The 21,685-nt window shown below is 36.3% G+C and overlaps 2 protein-coding genes across 3 annotated transcripts in view; both read left to right on the top strand.

Moving 5' to 3' along the window:
• LOC127861598 (speract receptor-like) overlaps positions 1-21,685 on the top strand; it is a 767,747-nt gene that overhangs the window by 658,418 nt on the left and 87,644 nt on the right. The gene's annotated exons all lie outside the window — the stretch shown is intronic.
• LOC127861597 (atrial natriuretic peptide receptor 1-like) overlaps positions 1-21,685 on the top strand; it is a 228,288-nt gene that overhangs the window by 118,959 nt on the left and 87,644 nt on the right. Inside the window, exon 5 of the mRNA XM_052400227.1 lies at positions 15,256-15,396. Coding sequence (XP_052256187.1) covers positions 15,256-15,396 — 141 coding nt within the window. The remainder of the gene's footprint in view (positions 1-15,255; positions 15,397-21,685) is intronic.

Consider the following 21,685-nt stretch of genomic DNA (forward strand, 5'->3'; position numbering starts at 1 on the left):
CACTTGGAATTTTTCATTTAATTTGAAGAAAATATTGCAAAAGATAAATTATTATCTAACCTGAGCACTAAGAGGTCATATGGAGCCTCAAGGATACCATTTTGTCTGTGGTCCAAAAGTGAGTGCATGAGTCGCTTAAACTTTTCTTCTGACGGCTTTCCTATTTTAGTAGCCCCTTTTTTAGATTTTAACAAAACTTTGTTGAAGGAATAATTCTTAGATTACTGTCTAAGTTGTTTTAATTGTTTTGGTCCATGGAATATGTAGGTCACCAAAGCTAAATTGGATTGAAATATGAAAACTTCAAACTTCTTCTAAAACTATAAGAGGTGATATATTAAGCTTGTAACATGTTGTGTACTTCTTAATATTAATGAATTAATTGTTAGCTCACCTGAGCGATAGCTCGGGGTGAGCTATTGTGATCACTCAGCGTCCGAAGTCCGTCCGTCCGTCTGTCTGTCTGTCTGTCTGTAAACAATTTGTAAACATCTTCTACTAAACCATTGAGCCAATTTCAACTAAATTTCATGTGGAGCATCCCTAGGTCATGGGACAAAAGAATTGTTAAAAAAAATTTGATCACATAACCAAGATGGCCGCCATGAACATATATGGTAAAAACCTTAAAAAATCTTCTTGTCAGAAACCGCTCATCAGATTTTCAAAAAATTTCACAGGGATGACCTTTGAAGGCTCCCCTGAAAAAGTTGTTCAAAGAAATTTGATTCGTCAAAAAACATGGCCGCAGGAGCTCGTTGAACTTTGCATGTTTATTCGTTTTTGCCTATTTTGTGAAAACTTTCAAAAATCTTCCACATTTTTCATGCAATCTGTATGAAATTTGGTCAGAATGTTAATCTTGAAGAAATCTGGGTTGGGATTGTATTTGGGTCATCTGGGGTCAAAAACTAAGATCACTAGGTCAAATAATAGAAAAACCTTGTGTAGACAATGGAGGTTACATTTTACATCCAATCTTTATGAAATTTGGTCAGAATGTTTGTCTTGATGAAATCTGGGTTGGAATTGTATATGGGTCATCTGGGGTCAAAAACTAGGTCACAAGGTCAAATAATAGAAAAACCTTTAACAGCATAATTAATTGTTTTTCACTAAGTGTATTATAATAATTTAAAAATCAGATTAAAGAGAATAAAATTTTCTTTATTATGGTTTTTATTTCATGAAAATCCATTAAGGATAAGTGTTATTAATCGTTGCTTAATTATTGAACAATGCAAAATATCGGTATTGATTTTTTTCCTGACATGCAGTCCCAGATATTAACCGCTTTAAGCTGTAGACTGTGCTTCAATACATCGCCGTGTTATTGAGCTGAAAAATTGATACGCAGTCGGCATACACACCGGTCATCGAGACAAATTACTGATGTGAAAACAAATTGTACATCGTAGCGGCTTAAATAAACAATTACATCTGATTAAAGATTAAAGATTGCTGCCGATTTAAATCAATTTGAGTACTTTTTGCATATATTTAATGCCGAATGGGAAGCTGTGTTTAGACTCAAGTTGACAAAAATGGCAACGAGATACTTGCCTGTTGGATATAAGGTGAAAGATCTTGAAGGTGCATAAAATAAGTGGCGCTGGGAATGGTTACACGAGAAAGACTACGCTGTAGTCTACGGGCGTGAGGGAAATGGTTGATAAAAGTGGAAGCTTGTGGAAAAGCGATTTGAGAAGTTTGTAAGAAAACCCTAAATTATCAGTCTTGTGGGAAGAAGGCATTTCGTTTCCACGCAGAGGACCCTAATCACATAAAGAATATAAGAACCCTCAAGACCAACCAGGTAGGGTTTTTATTTTTTTTAAGCTAACACCCCGAATTTGGTCGTATTTTCTGTTGCTAAAGTTTATTGTTTAGTTTTTTTTGCATCAAAAATCAGCAAGATAGATCTAGCAAATTTGCCAATTTTTTAGCTCACCTGAGCGATAGCTCGAGGTGAGCTATTGTGATCACTCAGCGTCCGGCGTCCGTCCGTCCGTCTGTAAACAATTTGTAAACATCTTCTTCTACTAAACCATTGAGCCAATTTCAACTAAATTTCATGTGGAGCATCCCTAGGTCATGGGACAAAAGAATTGTTAAAAAAAATTTGATCACATAACCAAGATGGCCGCCATGACCATATATGGTAAAAACCTTAAAAAATCTTCTTGTCAGAAACCGCTCATCAGATTTTCAAAAAATTTCACAGGGATGACCTTTGAAGGCTCCCCTGAAAAAGTTGTTCAAAGAAATTTGATTCGTCAAAAAACATGGCCGCAGGAGCTTGTTGAACTTTGCATGTTTATTCGTTTTTGCCTATTTTGTGAAAACTTTCAAAAATCTTCCACATTTTTCATGCAATCTGTATGAAATTTGGTCAGAATGTTAATCTTGAAGAAATCTGGGTTGGGATTGTATTTGGGTCATCTGGGGTCAAAAACTAGATCACTAGGTCAAATAATAGAAAAACCTTGTGTAGACAATGGAGGTTACATTTTACATCCAATCTTTATGAAATTTGGTCAGAATGTTTGTCTTGATGAAATCTGGGTTGGAATTGTATATGGGTCATCTGGGGTCAAAAACTAGGTCACAAGGTCAAATAATAGAAAAACCTTTAACAGCATAATTCATTGTTTTTCACTAAGTGTATTATAATAATTTAAAAATCAGATTAAAGAGAATAAAATTTTCTTTATTATGGTTTTTATTTCATGAAAATCCATAAAGGATAAGTGTTATTAATCGTTGCTTAATTATTAAACAATACGAAATATCGGTATTGATTTTTTTCCTGACATGCAGTCCCAGATATTAACCGCTTTAAGCTGTAGACTGTGCTTCAATACATCGCCGTGTTATTGAGCTGAAAAATTGATACGCAGTCGGCATACACACCGGTCATCGAGACAAATTACTGATGTGAAAACAAATTGTACATCGTAGCGGCTTAAATAAACAATTACATCTGATTAAAGATTAAAGATTGCTGCCGATTTAAATCAATTTGAGTACTTTTTGCATATATTTAATGCCGAATGGGAAGCTGTGTTTAGACTCAAGTTGACAAAAATGGCAACGAGATACTTGCCTGTTGGATATAAGGTGAAAGATCTTGAAGGTGCATAAAATAAGTGGCGCTGGGAATGTTTACACGAGAAAGACTACGCTGTAGTCTACGGGCGTGAGGGAAATGGTTGATAAAAGTGGAAGCTTGTGGAAAAGCGATTTGAGAAGTTTGTAAGAAAACCCTAAATTATCAGTCTTGTGGGAAGAAGGCATTTCGTTTCCACGCAGAGGACCCTAATCACATAAAGAATATAAGAACCCTCAAGACCAACCAGGTAGGGTTTTTATTTTTTTTAAGCTAACACCCCGAATTTGGTCGTATTTTCTGTTGCTAAAGTTTATTGTTTAGTTTTTTTTGCATCAAAAATCAGCAAGATAGATCTAGCAAATTTGCCAATTTTTTAGCTCACCTGAGCGATAGCTCGAGGTGAGCTATTGTGATCACTCAGCGTCCGGCGTCCGTCCGTCCGTCCGTCTGTGAACAATTTGTAAACATCTTCTTCTACTAAACCATTGAGCCACTTTCAACTAAATTTCATGTGGAGCATCCCTAGGTCATGGGACAAAAGAATTGTTAAAAAAAATTTGATCACATAACCAAGATGGCCGCCATGACCATATATGGTAAAAACCTTAAAAAATCTTCTTGTCAGAAACCGCTCATCAGATTTTCAAAAAATTTCACAGGGATGACCTTTGAGGGCTCCCCTGAAAAAGTTGTTCAAAGAAATTTGATTCGTCAAAAAACATGGCCGCAGGAGCTCGTTGAACTTTGCATGTTTATTCGTTTTTGCCTATTTTGTGAAAACTTTCAAAAATCTTCCACATTTTTTGTCCGATCCTTTCCAAATTTGCACAGTGTCTTTATATCAATGAGGACACGAACCCTACAAAAAATGAGCATTATTGGTCCATGAAGTACAGAATTACCTCCCCTTAAATTGAGAAAATGGTGTTTATGCAATAAAGTCCAAATTTTTCATCCAATTCTTTCCAAACTTGTAAGGATTTAGCATGGTTCAAACAAGGGAAACAACTACGGTTTATGCATGTTCTTTTTAATACAGATTTGCCTCCCTTTAATTTATTCAAAATCTCATTTTACAGCAGAGATTCCAAATCTGACCTGTAAATGAGCCCCATATTTACTGCTGGTGCTATGTTACCTTTTCCCATTTGATCATTCTTAAGTATTGGTCTTGTAATGCTGCTACTGCTACTGCTACTGCTACTGCTACTGCTACTACTACTACTACTACTACTACTACTACTACTACTTCTACTACTACTACTACTACTACTACTTCTACTACTACTACCACTACTACTACTACTACTACTACTACTACTACTACTAGTACTACTACTACTAGTACTACTACCACCACCACCACCACCACCACCACCACCACCACGTCTACTATTACTACTTCTACTACTACTGCCACTACTTCTACTACTTTTACCACTACTACTACTACTACTACCACTACTACTACTACTACTACTACTACTACTACTACTTCTACTACTACTTCTACTACTACTACTACTACTACTACTACTACTACTACTACTACTACTACTACTACTACTATTACTACTACTACTACTACTACTACTACTACTACTACTACTACTACTACTACTACTACACCACCACTACCACCACCATTCACAGTGACAAAAAACGTATTCACACAATGGCTGCTACTACAACTTATAGCCCATATAGGGGGGCATGCATGTTTTACAAACAGCCCTTGTTTCTATGGGATTTTAACCACAACTGTTCATGTTTATCTCCGACACATATTTTTAGGTCACCTGTCATGAAGTGACACGGTGAGCTTATGTGATCGTGTGATGTCCGGCGTCCGTTGTGCGTGCCTGCGTGTGTCTGTGCGTCCGTCCGTCAACAATTTGTTTGTGTAGACAGTAGAGGTCACAGTTTGCATCCAATCTTGATGAAATTTGGTCAAAATGTTCATCTTGATGAAATCCGGTTTGGGATTGTATTTGGGTCATCTGGGGTCAAAAACAAGGTCACTAGGTCAAATAATAGAACAACCTTCTGTAGACAATAGAGGTCACAGTTTTCATCCAATCTTTATGAAATTTGGTCAGAATGTTTATCTTGATGAAATCTGGGTTGGGATTTTATTTGGGTCATCTGGGGTCAAAAACTAGGTCACTAGGTCAAATAATAGAAAAACCTTGTGTAGACATTAGAGATCACAGTTTTCATCCAACCTTTATGAAATTTGGTCAGAATTCTTGATGAAATCTGGGTGGGATTGTATTTGGGTCATCTGGGGTAAAAATCTAGGTCAAATAAATAGAAAAACCTTGTGTTGACAATAGAGGTCACAGTTTTCATCCAATATTTATGAACTGTGGTCAGAATGTTTATCTTGATGAAATCTGGATTGGGATTGTATTTGGGTCATCTAGAGTCAGGAACTAGGTCACTAGGTCAAATCATAGAAAAACATTGTGTAGACAATAGAGGTCATAGTTTTCATCTGATCTTAATGAGTTAGGTGAGCGATTCAGGGCCATCATGGCCCTCTTGTTTTATTAATAACGTTTGATTCATTGATTGTGAGCTTTTAAAATATTTTGACCTTTGAATAAAGCATAAAGCAGGAAAAGAATTTTAACAGTAATTGAAAATACGATCAAATACGCCATTTTTGCTGACTGGGACAGGTCTTTTTTAGTTAAATAAAATGTTTTATTGTCCCCAACATATGAGCCCAGCAGCAAGAAATGTTTTTTTTTACTTTTTGTAAAACAAATATGGGCAACCTACCGTAACCCAAATTCGACGATGTTCTATTTTTATCGATTAAATGGATGATTATTGTCTTGGAATCATTTCAAAGTAATACAGCCGAGTTTAAAATTATTATTTTGTGCTATTTAACATTTCATTATTTCTTTAATTATTTGCTAAATATTGCTTCATGTAACCATTACATCGTCGAATTTGGGTCACACCGGGATACAATTATTTAGCATTCAAACAAAACGATTGGGATAAAAACTAGGGGAACCCATGCTGAAATTTTCAATTTTAACTGTTGAGCAGAAGCCACCATACCCAATTTTCTTAGGTGAATGTGGAGGCTTCTGGAAGCATGATTCTGTGAATATAAATGGTGACAAACATTTGATTCTGCATTTATTAAACATGTATTATTGACTTTTTAAAGTATGTGTGAAAAATATAATAATTTGTAACGACTGTTACAGGTTTGACCGGGTTCTTCAAAAGCAACACCTGCAGTCGAGTCCATGCCAGACAGTGGGTGCATGTGAATGAATTGCCTTTTGACTAACTTTTGTGTGTTCCTTATCAAATACATGAAGATTTTCAAATATATGTGTATGTTGTTTTTTTTAAGAAAATAGAATCACCAGAACAGGTACAGGCACCCTTTAAATGCGTCGAATCCAGGAGCTTTCGGGGGCCTCCGGCCCCCTTGTCCCCTGGACCCACTGAGGGCCCTGCGGCCCCCTGGCCCGCAGCTTTAAGTTGAGGATTTTCAAAATATCCAACTTTGACCCCTACAAATGCTTTGCTAAAACTTTGGCTACAGTTTCTAAAATTTGGCTACGCAAAATTCCATTTGGCTTAAAAGTTGGCTGCAGAAATTTTTGGGCCAGGGGAGCCCTGTTTGGATTGTATTTGGGTCATCTGGGGTCAGCAACTAGGCACTAGGTCAAATAATAGAAAAACCTTGTGTAGACTATAGAGGTCACAGTTTTCATCAGACCTTAATGAAATAGAGTCAGAATGTTTGTCTTGTTAAAATCTGGGTTGGGATTGAATTTGGGTCATCTAGGGTCAAAAACTAGGTCAGATTTAAAAAAACTTTTGTAGACAGTAGAGGTCACAGTCATTAAATCTTTATGAAATTTGACCAGAATATTAATCTTGATGAAATCTGGGTTGGGATTGTATTAGGGTCATCTGGGGTCAAAAACTAGGTCACCAGGTCAAATCATAGAAAAACTTTGTGAAGACAATAGAGGTCATAGTTTTCATATGATCTTAATGAAATATGGTCAGAATGTTTATCTTGATAATATCTGATTTTGGATCGTATATGGGTCATCTGGGGTCAAAAATTAAGTCACCGGGCCAATTCTAGTAAAACCTTGTGTAGATGAAAGAGGTCACAGTTTTCATCACGTCTTAATGAAATTTTGTCAGAATGTATTAATTAATGAAATTTGGCTTGGGATTGTATATGGGTCTAATAAAATTTAAGTTTATGAAGCAAGGTTAGTCAGGTGAGCGATTCAGGGCCATCATGGCCCTCTTGTTCAAATAATTCCCCTAGGCTTAAACATTCCCCGCAAAGGGGCTTTTTTGTTCCGCTTTAATAAATTATAGAAACACAGTTCTTAAGAGAATAAGCAAACATCATAGTCACCATGAAAACATAGCATTTAAGATATTTCAATTTTACATTTTTACTGTAACTCCCCTTTGACTGCAATTTTATTAGCGAGGGCTGTTTTCAGAGAAAACCCGAGGTATTGTCTCTAAGCCTGCTCGCCGTTCGCCGGCGTAGTGCCAAAACCTTTACTGGCTCTTAAATCTAAGTGCTTTCACCTACAACTTGGAAACTTCATAATTATGTAGATGCACCTTGATGAGTTCTACACCCCACACCCATTTTGGGTCACTAGGTCAAAGGTCAAGGTCACTGTGGCACCCGTTATGCGGTGCTCTTGTTCATGATTGTTAAGTTTATGTGTGTGTTATTTCCATAAAAACTCTGTCATACAGTCTTCACGATAGTTCATTTTATCCACTAGCCATTCGGGCTACTTGAATGATGAAGACAAGTAGCCCGGCAGCAAAATTACTAGCCCAAAGTAAATTTGTTAAAATATACACCCTGCTAAAGGGTTTAATCTTTCAATAGCAGATAATCTATTAAAAGTAAAATTTTATCCAGGGTATGTAAACTGTAAAGCCTATTGCAAAAACAATTGCAACACAATATAACAAGTCAAGGTAATTAACTAATTATGTCCTTTATTAATTATAAGTCTTTAACATGGGATAAACAACTTCTTCGTTCATCTCATCATCACTGCCATCCTGGAGATCCTCTTTGTCAGAAACCATATCCTGTTAAACAAGCAACCTGATAGTTATTTTCCAGAAGTTTACTTGACAAGTGAACGCATAGATCATAAGATGGCATACATGTTGACTTTTTTCTTATGTTGTGTTTTTAAGCATAGCTTATTAAACTCTGTCTTACAGAAGTAGCTTCTCCTTCATCACTGATTTTTAACCACTTTTCTTGAAATTCACGTTTCCGTGATTTTTCATAGTCATTTTTTGACTTACGATCAGTAGTGGGCAGTTTCTTGCCAGGCTTCGCTTTAGCTACGTATTTAAGCATTATGCAGCCTTATGCGCGTAGGGACTTACAACTTTGGAAATAAACACACACACAAGGTTACAAAGTAAAACGATGTTAATTCCGGAAATGCAAGCCGCGGACGTCGATTGGTTTCCTTCAGCAGTAAACACATCAGCATGACGTATGCCAATAGTAAATAACCAGTTTAAATTGTTCATCACATGGCCTGGGTTACGACTCGAAAATGACCATTGAATGTATGGACCAATCGGAACGCATATATATCTCGTATTTTAGGCGAAGTTGAACGAAGTTCTGTCGGAAATCTTCGGGAAGTACTCACAAAATAATGACGTTTATCACACTTAAAAATGTAAACAATATTAATACACGGATTTTCTACTGGCCCGACGGGCGTACGATATGGCAATTTTAATAGGCCCGAGCTATAATTTACACGCCCAGGCCACCGGGCGTGCGCTTATTTCGCAGACTGGTCATACTTCCACCTGCTCATACGTAGGTAGTGTAAAAATGATGCATGTTCACTTCATAAGTCAGTGAAAAAAAAGAAAATGGGAAACTGAAAATAGGCGTCAGTAAAATTGCGACCCCATCAAATTGATTGTTCCATTCTATGTCACCACTATCTTGTTTAACATTTAAAATATCTTAAATAAACAAAAAATTAAATTAGTTAACAATATCCTTGGCCTACCTTGATATTTGATAACAAGTTATAATCCAACCCATTGCTAGTGTCTGTTATTGACAATAAATGTGTTTAAGAATTTTCCGTAAACATATACATATGCCTTTTTTTATTGTAAATGTACAGGAAGTTGGTAAATCAGAGCTACTCATTCTTTTTCTGCCAAAGCCGAGATAAACTTATTTGTCGCATCTAAGCTTAAGCCTAGATTTAATGATTGCCAGGCGGGACTCAACTTGCATGCAGTATCCAAAATTAACCCATCGCCTGATCGCCAATGCGTTGAAATCTCAGCTCTTGCGATAGAAAAATTGTCTATTGATTGCCTGAATGCATATGAAATAATTTCGCCCAATAAGTTTTAAAATAAACCAACAAATAATTAATTAACCATGGGTGAAAGTTTTCCATTATTTTCATCTTCAGTCCAACATCATTGAGTAAAAATTTAAAAGCAGGTTATGTTTGCACATTTAACCGTTAAAGAACATGAAGAAGTTGAGTAAAAAAATTAAGCGTATAAAAAAGGTTTATTTCTGTCTTGTTCTAAACACCTTGTAATTATTACAACAAAAATAATATGTGAATTTGAATTGCGTTCGCCATGTCAAAACGTCCAGCAGATTCTTCCACCTATTTCCTGTTATATATGTTATAAATGAATAAAGAAGTATCAACAACTATACATTACAGATTTTTTTATACAAAAGTACAGATCTCAAGGTCCTCTGCACTACGAAGTTTTTATGCGGCCCTGAATACGCCCATGCGTTTCCTGCAGATGATGTGACATGTACACAAAAGCAATTTGGTGCTCTTTTCTAACACCAAAAACACGTGGCTTGTATCTAGTAACAGAAGTAGTAATGTTTAACTTGACGTTAATAGATCTAGTGTATTCCGCATAGGCTTTTGAACTTAGCAATTAATGATGTGAAAAAAAATGCGTACCAAAAATGCAAAAGTCCCGGAAAATTGAGCTCAATGTCCCGGAATTGGTCTCAAAATTTATGGCGTGTATGCTGCTGGTCGTGGTGTAAAAATGTCCGAAATTAAAAAACCTTGTGTCAAAAAGTATAATAATTATGTTCTATTGCTCATTCTCAGACAGTTTCACATATCTTTTCAATGGCGCACAGCCATGCCCATCCGTGTGTGAAGTATGCTGGATCGGTAAGTCAGTCGAATTTGGTTTCGGAATTTGCAAAATAACAGAATATGAAATTTTATTCAATATATCTTTGGCTGTCACAGATGCTGATTTTAATTATAAACTGAATGCTTAGTCGAATTTTAAAGATTTGATATTTGGAGAAAATGTTTTGGAACATTTATTTTTTATACAACTTGTCAACAACCTTGTAATTGGGGTATGGTCCTATCCTCCCTTGTGGCGATTCTTGAATCACAGCCCTGTTAATGTTTTTGAAGTTGGGATGCCACTGATCACCATTAAACAATATCAATGTATGACCATGTTTACTTACTACTTCAGAACCACCAACAAAACAAATGTATAATCATTATTAGGGCTGTCACGATTCACCCGAATACCGATATATCGCGGTGCATGTCGTTAAAAAAATCGCACCGCGGTACGGCGTTGCCGCACCGGTTTTTTTAATATTATTATATTAGCACATATATAAATACATTACATAATTATTTTGATATAGATATCGTTTTGAAAACTGTAGAAGCGATTCAAAAGGGCTAAATAAATAATCCTTTAATATCCAGGTCAAGCAAGCGCTTCCACTGGTAGATGTTTAACTTTCACGTTTAAAATACGGCAATGTATGGGTCCGTACCTTTTTTGGAATTTGGGTTAGATTTCCTTTGCAAATAAGTTCATAATTATCCAAAAGATGTTTACTCTGTTTCTTATTTTCTTTCTTTAGAATATCGATCGTTCAAAGCATGGCACTTCCAAATCATGTTATCTTAAGATTATGAATAAGTCGAGGAAGAGTCAGAACGCTACGGATTTTCAATACTGGGCCTGCTGACTCCGCATTTTAAACATGCCCTTGAAGCGTTCGATTTACACAGGTCGTAGTCACAGCTATTGTAAACAACATGGTGGACATTTTAGAAAAAGACGCGAATAACAATAACAATGACTACTTCTATCAAGTTTGTAACAGTTTCTTTTACAGTTTCTAGTCATACTATGATACCAGTGTTTCCTGATTATTGAGTTTAATAAAGTTTGTAAACTGTTTTCTTTACAGATACATATTCTGTAAAATATCGCGGTACGTACCGCGATACAGTGTTGTCGTACCACGATATACCGCGGTACGCTCACGGCGTATCGTGACAGCCCTAATCATTATCCAGAGTGTATCTATTGAGTTTATGTATATATATTATACTCACCTGCACTTAATGTGGGTTTTTTATACAAAGACTCACAGGAAAAATTGTCATAAATCGTTTATATTTATTAGACAAGGGGGGCATATTTTCGGGGGGCATATAGTTGCCAGTTTGAAGGTGCCTACTTCCTTCCGTCACACTTTTGTTACAGTTTCTCATAGCGCCTTCAATATTTTACAGATCTCTTACATATTTGGCATGTAGGTACCTTGCATGGACCTCTACCATGACTACCATTCTTCATAAGATCTTTTCTAAGAATGAAATTAGGTAGTAAGTTATTTAAGCCAACTTTTTTTCAACTCGTTGCAGGAAACAGACAGAGTTCTCAATAAGAGCCGGCCAAATCGGCCGTTTGAAATCTTATTTTGGCTGGTTGAAAATCGCTCAAATTCAGAAAATCGGCAATTGACTTTTGGAAATTGGCGTGTCTTTTAAATAATTTTGTTCCTTTTTGCTATTAAGCAAAGACGTCGCTTGATTATCTCCCTTAACGAATTACAACAACAACAACAATGAAAAGGCGCAAATTGAAATCGGTCAAAAAGCAGTCAAAACTTTTGATGTTCTTTTCATCACATGATGAGATTTTGTTCCTGATTGCTTGTGTTTTTTGTGTTAATGCAAAGTTTTTGTTGTTGTGAAAGTTTTTTTTAATTCAGTTACGTTTCAAACTAGAAGTGTCACAAAAAATGTGCATGGTAGACAGACGATCAGGCCTTTTCCACCCATTCCTGTAGGGCCGAATTTCGGCCCCATTCCCAATCCAAAATCAAAGTTTTTTCCCAGAATAAAATGTCCCAATTAAAACCTAATTGTGCAAAAAACACACATCAATATCATAAAAATTTACCCTAAAAATTGAATTTAATTATGTATCCGAAAGTGGCATTTATCCGTAATATGATACACTTTATTTGTGAAAAATCATATTTTAAATGACTTAGGGCAAACCTCTGTTGGAAAACTGCCTTTTGTTAGTTAAAAAAGCTAAAAATCATAATATGCACAAAAAATGTTCAAATTTAAGTGCCTGGTTGACCATCAAAATAGCCATAAAATGGCCCACAATTCAGGAAACCAAGTGATCAATTTCAAAATTTTCATGGGGAGCATGATCCCGGACGCCCCACCCCCCCCTGAAGGCCTGTTGGTTTCACATTTTGGCCTGTTGGCTCAAAAGTTATTGAGAACCCTGAACAGACCTATTATTTTAGGCCTTAATGAAACTTGGTCAGAAGATTTGTCCTAATGATATCTTAGACAAGTTTGAAAATGGTTCTCGGTGGTTGAAAAACTTGGCCACCAGGTGGTGGGGAATTTTCGGGGGGCATATAGTTGCCAGTTTGAAGGTCCCTACTTCCTTCCTTCCGTCACACTTTTGTTACAGTTTCTCATAGCACCTTCAATATTTTACAGATTTCTTACATATTTGGCATGTAGGTTCCTTGCATGGACCTCTACCTTTTGATGAGGTTTGAGGTCACTGGGATCAAGGTCACCGAGGCTAAAAATAGATTTTTCCGTCACAATTTTGTTACAGTTTCTCATAGCGCCTTCAATAATTTATCGGTCTCTTACATATTTTGCATGTAGGTACCTTGCATGGACCTCTACTTTTTGATGAGGTTTGAGGTCACTGGGGTCAAGGTCACCTAGGCTAAAAATAGATTTTTAGGTGGTTATTAACACATAGATTGACAAAGCGCATCTTCGGGGAGCATCCATTAGTTTCACTGATATTCTTGTCCCTTATGTGGCTTTATTAAAAACTTTTTTACACTTATTTTTCAATCTTCATAATACTTGGTCAGAACATTTTGGTTTAATGATATCTTGGATCATTTTGAAAATAGTTCTGGTCTGTTGAAAAACATGGCCGTCAGGGCTCAGGGAATTTCTTCAAATATGGCTTTGGTCAATCCTTGTTAGCACTCTATAAGTTACATTTATAGTTCACTCTTCATAAAACTTGGTCAGAACATTTGTTCTTATGCTATATTGGGGCTGCGCTGAGCAGGTCAGTTCTTTTGTATCACTGGTGAGTTACTTTGGACTTTGAAGTCCCTCTTGTTAAATTTTATCTTAACTGCCACAATAGGTTGAGCAAATGTTTTAAAAACAGTCCAATCACTACTAATGGATCTCAATTTGGAGCATTTCATCACATTCCCTGCCTACAAGCAGTCAACATTAGTTAATTGGTTGTCATATGTATTTTTGTTTAACTGTTTTATAATAGCATACAACATTGCGACAATAATAATATCCAACTTGAAATACTGGGTTGATCTTGCTCAAACTGTCACATTTTAATAAGCGTTATGCGTAGATCATTAACCAGGTTTTCCGAAGGAAAAAACTGGTTATTAGATTGGCGAATGCGGGCGGGCTGGCTGGCTGGCTGGCGGGCTGGCGGGCGGGCGGAACAAGCTTGTCCGGGCCATAACTATGTCGTTCATTGTCATATTTTAAAATCATTTGGCACATTTGTTCACCATCATTGGATGGTGTGTCGCGCGAAATAATTACGTCGATATCTCCAAGGTCAAGGTCACACTTTGAGTTCAAAGGTCAAAATTGGCAATAAATGAGCTTGTCTGGGCCATAACTATGTCATTCATTGTGAGATTTTACAATTATTTGGCACATTTGTTCACCATCATGGGACGGTGTGTCGCACGAAAGAATCACGTCAATATCTCCAATGTCAAGGTCACCACAACTTAAAATAGATTTATTTTGAAACAAACTTACAAAGGGGGTTAATTTTGTTTGTTCATTTCAAAAGTTCAGTTTGAGTTGTCTCCCTTAATGAGATTTTTTTTCACAATGAAAACCTGGTTTTGTGACAATTTTGTCCCTTGTTTTAAAATAGATTTAAGGCCTTCGACATACATCAAACCAATATCAATATCAAAACTTTGTCATGAGTGATAAAAAACTAGGTCCTCGGGTCAAAAGATTAAGGGTAATTTGGCTATACTTAAAGCATTAAAAACTGTAGAAGTTTTATTTCTAACTCAATCATTGTGAAATCACTCAGAACTTTAAAAAATGTATTATAATAATATCTTGGCTAAGTTAAATAATGATAATGGTTTGTAAAAATAAGAGATTGCTGCCGGTTTTGGAGTTGAGGAAGTTTTCCTTGTATTTTATGAAACCTTGTGTACACTACCTGCTGAGAAAAATTTAGTTTCTTTGGGTCTCAGGTGAGCGCATTATTTCCTTTATCCCTTTTGTAATTATACATCATCAGACCATGAACATTGTTCCAGTTTTTTTTAAAGGATGGAGTCCAGAAAGGTGGGTCAGTTTTCCTTTTTATTGTTGCTGAGGTGACTACTTTGTCACTTTTTTTTGGTCAAATTATCATGAAGGCAAGATGCATGCTCAGAACATTTGGCTTGGCTAAGTTAAAAAAAAGGTCCAGAGCATTGAAAAACATGGCTACCGGGTGGTTGGTGGTTGCAATTTTGTATGGCTCTAGGGAAAAAAGGTCCTATTCAGAAAGATTAAGTCCTTCAGATCTCATGTGAGCGCCTGGCGGCTTGTAGCCCTCTTTTAAGTCTTATGCATAGGAGATAATTTTCTAATAAACACTTTATTTAGGTTGAAATACATAATGACTAATAAAATTGCTTGTTTGTATCATGTGAACATATTTTTCTTCTATTTCAGCTGGTCTTATGAATGTGATAAACAAGCGCACATGCAGACATAAACCCATGACAACACCTGGCAAATTTCTGATTAGTCCGCTTTTCATTACATCTGGTATACAAATATACCTTCACAGACATATGCTCATTAAACCCGGAGGTGAGTCTGTTTGGCAGGGGTGGGGGGTAATAGAGTGTTTTTTCGACCAATTCATGTGACAGGCACATTAACAATTAGATAGACACTATTGACTGACTGAGGTTGCGCTTTTAAATATACATCTGAGCCATAGTGTTTGTTTCTTTAAATTAATTTTATGTTTTCATGATATTTAAGTAATATTAGAATTATAGTTCGTCTTCCCATTTCCACCTTCTTAGAAATATTATGGAGAATTCACAGAATACAGTGGGACCTGAGGTTGCGGCCACATGAGCTAAGCAGCCAACCTGCCTTATGTGGCCAGTTCAGGCCCGCCCGTTCATTTCTGCTCTTTAAAAGTCCGTATTAAGCACTATTATCTTGTATGCAGCCAGCGGCTAGGTTTCTTTGTCCAAACAACAAAATTTGACATGTGTATTACAGTAGAGTGACCGGATTTAAGATGCATGTAATCAATAAAGGTTGTAATTTTTTTTTTTAACTTTAACAATCGCAAACCAGACTTTGCCTGTGATGTACATACCGATCAATAAAAGTGATAAAACGGATTATACGGGGGTGTGAATAAGTAGACCATTCAGGGGGTTTTCTGCCTATTTTGGGAAAGGAGTCTGACCAAATTGGGAATTTGTTATCAACAAAATTGGCCATTTGGGGAATTTTGGTTCGATGAAACGGCTCATTTGGGAAAACATTGTAAATTTATCATGCTTAAATAGTTTAGTGGTTTAACAAATAAATTTGTTTTTATTTGTTATTTTGTCTTCTTTATATAAACAGATGCAATATTGGGCATGTTCAACGTTTATTCAAGTACTGCAGTTTTTAGCTCCACTGGCCAGAGGCCAGCGGGGCTTATGTCATGGTCCTGTGTCCGTCGTGTGTGCGTGCGTCCGTCCGTGCGTTAACTTTTTCTTTAAACATCTTCTCCTTAACTACTGGTCCAATTCTGATGAAATTTCTCAGGAATGTTCCTGGGATGAACCTCTTCCAAATTTGTTCAAATTATGCTCCTGGGGTCAAATTTGATCCTGACCCAAGGGGCGAAAAATTGAAAATTTGCCTATATAAGGCCTATTTTGTGAAAACTTTAACAATCTTCTTGTCCATAATCATTGGGCCTAGGGCTACAAAATTTGGTATATAGTGACATCTTATAGTCCTCTATCAAGTTTCTTTAAATTATGCCCTTGGGGTCAAATTTGACCCTGCCCCGGGGGGTCAAAAAATTGAAAATTTGCTTATATAAGGCAGTGTCCGACAAATTTCTTATTTTTCAGGTAGCCCACTGGGCTACCAATAAAAATATTTGGTAGCCCATAAAATTTTCCTACAAAATGATAAGAGGCAGGTTTTCATCTTAATTTTATTATGCCCCCCTTCGAAGAAGAGGGGGTATATTGCTTTGCTCATGTCGGTTTGTCGGTATGTCGGTCTGTCCACCAGGTGGTTTTCGGATGATAACTCAAGAACGCTTGGGGCTAGGATCATGAAACTTCATAAGTACATTGATCATGACTCGCAGATGAACCCTATTGATTTTGAGGTCACTAGGTCAAAGGTCAAGGTCACGGTGACCTGAAATAGTAAAATGGTTTTCGAATGATAACTCAAGAACACATACGCTTAGGATCATGAAACTTCATGGGTAGATTGATCATGACTCGCAGATGACCCCTATTGAATTTGAGGTCACTAGGTCAAAGGTCAAGGTCACGGGGATTCGAAATAGTAAAATGGTTTCCGGATGGTAACTCAAGAACGCATTCGCCTAGGATCATGAAACTTCATGTGTAGTTTGATCATGACTTGCAGATGATCCCTATTGATTTTCAGGTCACTAGGTCAAGGTCACGGTGACCCAAAATAGTAAAATGATTTCCGGATGATAACTCAAGAACGCATTTGCTTAGGATCATGAAACTTTATGGGTAGATTGATCTTGACTTGCAGATGACCCCTATTGATTTTCAGGTCACTAGGTCAAAGGTCAAGGTCACGGTGACCCAAATATAGTAAAATGGTTTCCGGATTATAACTCAAGAACGCATACGCTTAGGATCATGAAACTTCATGGGTAGATTGATCATGACTCGCAGATGACCCCTATTGATTTTCAGGTCACTAGGTTAAAGGTCAAGGTCACGATTGATCATGACTTGCAGATGACCCCTATTGATTTTCAGCTCACTTTGTCAAAGGTCAACGTCCGCCCCCACACCCCCTCACCCCATCACATTTTTTTTAAACATCTTATTAAATTAATTACTTCACCCCGAATTATACCCCCTCTCACCCTTATCCTTCCACGCCCCAACCCCCCCCCCCCCCCCCCCCCCCCCCCCCCCCTCAATTTTTTTTTTTTTTTTTTTTTATCAAGAGGGCATATTTGGTATTGCCGTTTGGAATAAATTACAATAACATGTAGCAATATGCATCACACCACTTTGTTTTCTCAATCATATTGCAGTGTAAAAAGATGTAGCATTCCAAAAAAAAAATAACATTTTTCCAAACCTAATTTTTTTTTTCTTTCATATTCTTGTTCTTTTGTGTCTTTCTTATCCAAATTTTGTTTTTCCTAATTTTTTCGTAAGTACAATTATTTTACTATCCAAAATGTCCAACAATCGTACCAAAGTCAAAATCTGTTTAAGACTACTTATAAAACAATGCAAATAAATATGTGGGACTTTGTTCATAAATTTTTTTTACATAAAGGAAGTGGAATGCATCTAATTAAATACAGCTATTGTGTTTATGCCAATATACATGTAATTTTCTAATGCACTGGAGAGCCTGTTGTTTGATCTTTAGATGAGCCAAGTGTACCAACTGTGTTTTGTTGTATCAAATGAACAGTTCAATGAAACTGTTTCCATGGCAACTTTGATTTCAGTACAATGTACTGCTTTACCAGTCAATATTTAGTGCAGTTTATAACATCCATCCATAAAGGAGACATAACATTGATAAATTTCTTGCATCTTTTCACAATAGGGTGTCATTATTTTGATATGTGTACATACAGTCCTACTCAGTTACTCCCAGGACAGCTAGATTTTAGCCATCGGCTTATCAGCAGAACTAATTAGTGTTAACTGTTCTGTGGTCATAAAGCACACTCCCCTGTCAGGCTGACAACAGCCTGCTTGGCGATAATAAATGTACCTAGGTGTTATATCTGGCCAAATCTGAATATGCTGCAGCATGTTTCAGAGAGTTATCGACCAGTGTAATTATCAGTTGTGCCAAATATTCATAGCCAATACAACATTTATTTTTATATTTTATATTTATAAAACAGGTAAGCTTGAAATTTGTTAGTAAAATAATTTCATGTTCACCTTTGTTACATCTTAAATTTGACATGTAACAAGCACCGAACATGTAATATGAAATGATTGAAATTAAAACTAATAGAAGTTATTATGATTTTAAAAGATAGTTTTCTTTACTCTATCAGATTGAGAACCAAAATGACTTTTCATATTCCATGACTGAGGTAACTTAGAATAGTTTTTGACGAAACTGATTCAGAATATATTATCTTTGATGAGTTCAAAGCATTTCTAAAAAAAAAGTGTGGAGTTGAACCAGCAATTAAAAGTGGCAACATTTTCAGTTGGTTGAAAGGAAAAGATCACAGTGTAAAATGTGTTGAAGGAAAATCTTTATTTAAACTGGAGAGCATATAGTGCAATACTGCATGTCATATCGCGACACACATGAAGTGTGTAGACAGGTTACGAAGGAATTAAGGGGATATTAGTTAAACAGTCAGAGGAAACCCCCATAACATTTACAAAAGAGATATACAAACATATAGTTAATGCTGATTTTCTATCTAAAGTTTTTTTGTCGGAACTTAAAATTGAGGAAAGTGGCATTACAACATTAAATTCATTTTACAAAAATGAGTTTACTGAAGAAAGCTGGAGGAAAATATGTTTCTTTGAAATGCATTTTATGAGAGAAGGAGATACTGGCATAATATATGCCTACAATAGCAAAATGTTGCTTTCAAATTTTGTAGACTTATGCTGCATAATTACATTTTACTTTAATTCTGATATACATAATGTTTTATTTTGATTGTGTAGGAAGTTGTAAGGGTTCGAACACATGATATTGATAAGTTTATACATAATGTTAGTTTTCGTAAGTATTAATTATTATTATGCCCCCCTTCGAAGAAGAGGGGGTATATTGCTTTGCTCATGTCGGTCTGTCGGTCGGTCGGTCTGTCCATCCACCAGGTGGTTGTCATACGATAACTCAAGAACGCTTGGGCCTAGGATCATGAAACTTCATAGGTACATTGATCATGACTCGCAGATGACCCCTATTGATTTTGAGGTCACTAGGTCAAAGTTCAAGGTCACGGTGACTCGAAATAGTAAAGTGGTTTTTTGAATGATAATTCAAGAATGCATACGCGGCCAACAGGGCACACTCTGAACAATATTACTGAAGCAACTGGTCTGTAATCCTAAATCTATAACTATCAGTCCAATGAAACATCATCCTTTTAGTAAAATACAGTGGACCAGTAAAAATATTATCAGAATATGAGATTTTTTGTATATTTAGTATATAAAAATATTGTGTTAATGTTTAATTTTGTTGATTAATATAAATATAAGCAGGACAGGACACTACTACTGCTACTACTGCTGCTGCTACTGCTGCTGCTGCTGCTGCTGCTGCTGCTGCTGCTGCTACTACTACTACTACTACTTCTACTACTACTACTACTACTACTACTACTACTACTACTACTACTACTACTACTTCTACTACTACTACTACTACTTCTACTGCTACTACTACTACTACTACTCTACTACTACTACTACTACTACTACTACTACTACTACTACCACTACTACTACTACTACTACTGCTACTACTACTACTACTACTACTACTACTACTACTTCTACCACTGCTCTACTACTACTACTACTACTACTACTACTACTACTACTACAACTACTACTACTTCTACTATTACTACTACTACTACTACTACTACTACTACTACTACTACTACTTCTACTACTACTACTACTACTACTACTACTACTACTACTACTACTACTACTACTACTACTACTACTACTACTACTACTATTTCTTCTGCTACCACCACCACCACCTACTACTACTACTACTCTATTACTACTACTACTACTTCTACTACTACTACTACTACTACTACTACTACTACTACTACTACTACTTCTACTACTACTCTACTACTACTACTACTACTACTACTACTACTACTACTACTACTATTTCTTCTGCTACCACCACCACCACAACCACCACCACAACCACTACCACCACCACCACCACCACCACCACCACCATTCACAGTGACAAAAAACGTATTCACACAATGGCTGCTACTACAACTTATAGCCCATATAGGGGGGCATGCATGTTTTACAAACAGCCCTTGTTTCTTCATTTACATATACATAATATGTATACATACATATACATAATACAGCAAGTAGTTTGATGTACACAGTCAATATCGTTAATTAATGTTACAGTACAGGCACCGTGTACTTAAATGTAAATGTACCAAAGAAAATCATATACTACATGTAGATATTACATGTATGTGCACATGTATGTGTACTTAAATTCGGACAGCACGTTAAGGTGGAAACGTAAATAAAACGTTTAGATGATCAATACGATTGACTCGTATGGTATTAATCAATGCAATTGCCCTTTTTAACAACAAATACCGAGTTTCAAGAAATCAAGAGTATTAAATCATTTATTTACTTGTGTCCGACTTAAAGTACTGTCCGAATTTACGTATTGCATCCGTATGTTACGACACTTGCGTGCAGTCAGTATACAATACAATAATTGTTTCAATAATGAAGGAACTGATACAGTGTAACGGTAACGATACAGCGTGTTTACATTATATTTTATTAAGAGGAAATGTTAATGCCAAATTATTCGCGAGATACCCCGGTACTTTAGTTGAAATTCACAACGAAACTTTTAATGGAAATTAAATGATCTCAAAGTTGTACCCGCTACGAAATTTTTATTTACAAATAAATACACCTATGCCAATTTTTGCGCGCTTTTTATCTGGACAAAGAAATTCATGTATTAAATGTAGAATTTTGTAACCTAAAATAGATGTACACCACGCGTGCAAACCGTGACAGGTGATTTACGCATGTTGCAATTGAACGGTCCTGATTGGGAGCTTATTTCATCATATCTTTAAATAGAACCATATGCC

Source organism: Dreissena polymorpha, chromosome 16, assembly GCF_020536995.1.
Source record: "Dreissena polymorpha isolate Duluth1 chromosome 16, UMN_Dpol_1.0, whole genome shotgun sequence".
Lineage (NCBI taxonomy): Eukaryota > Metazoa > Mollusca > Bivalvia > Myida > Dreissenidae > Dreissena > Dreissena polymorpha.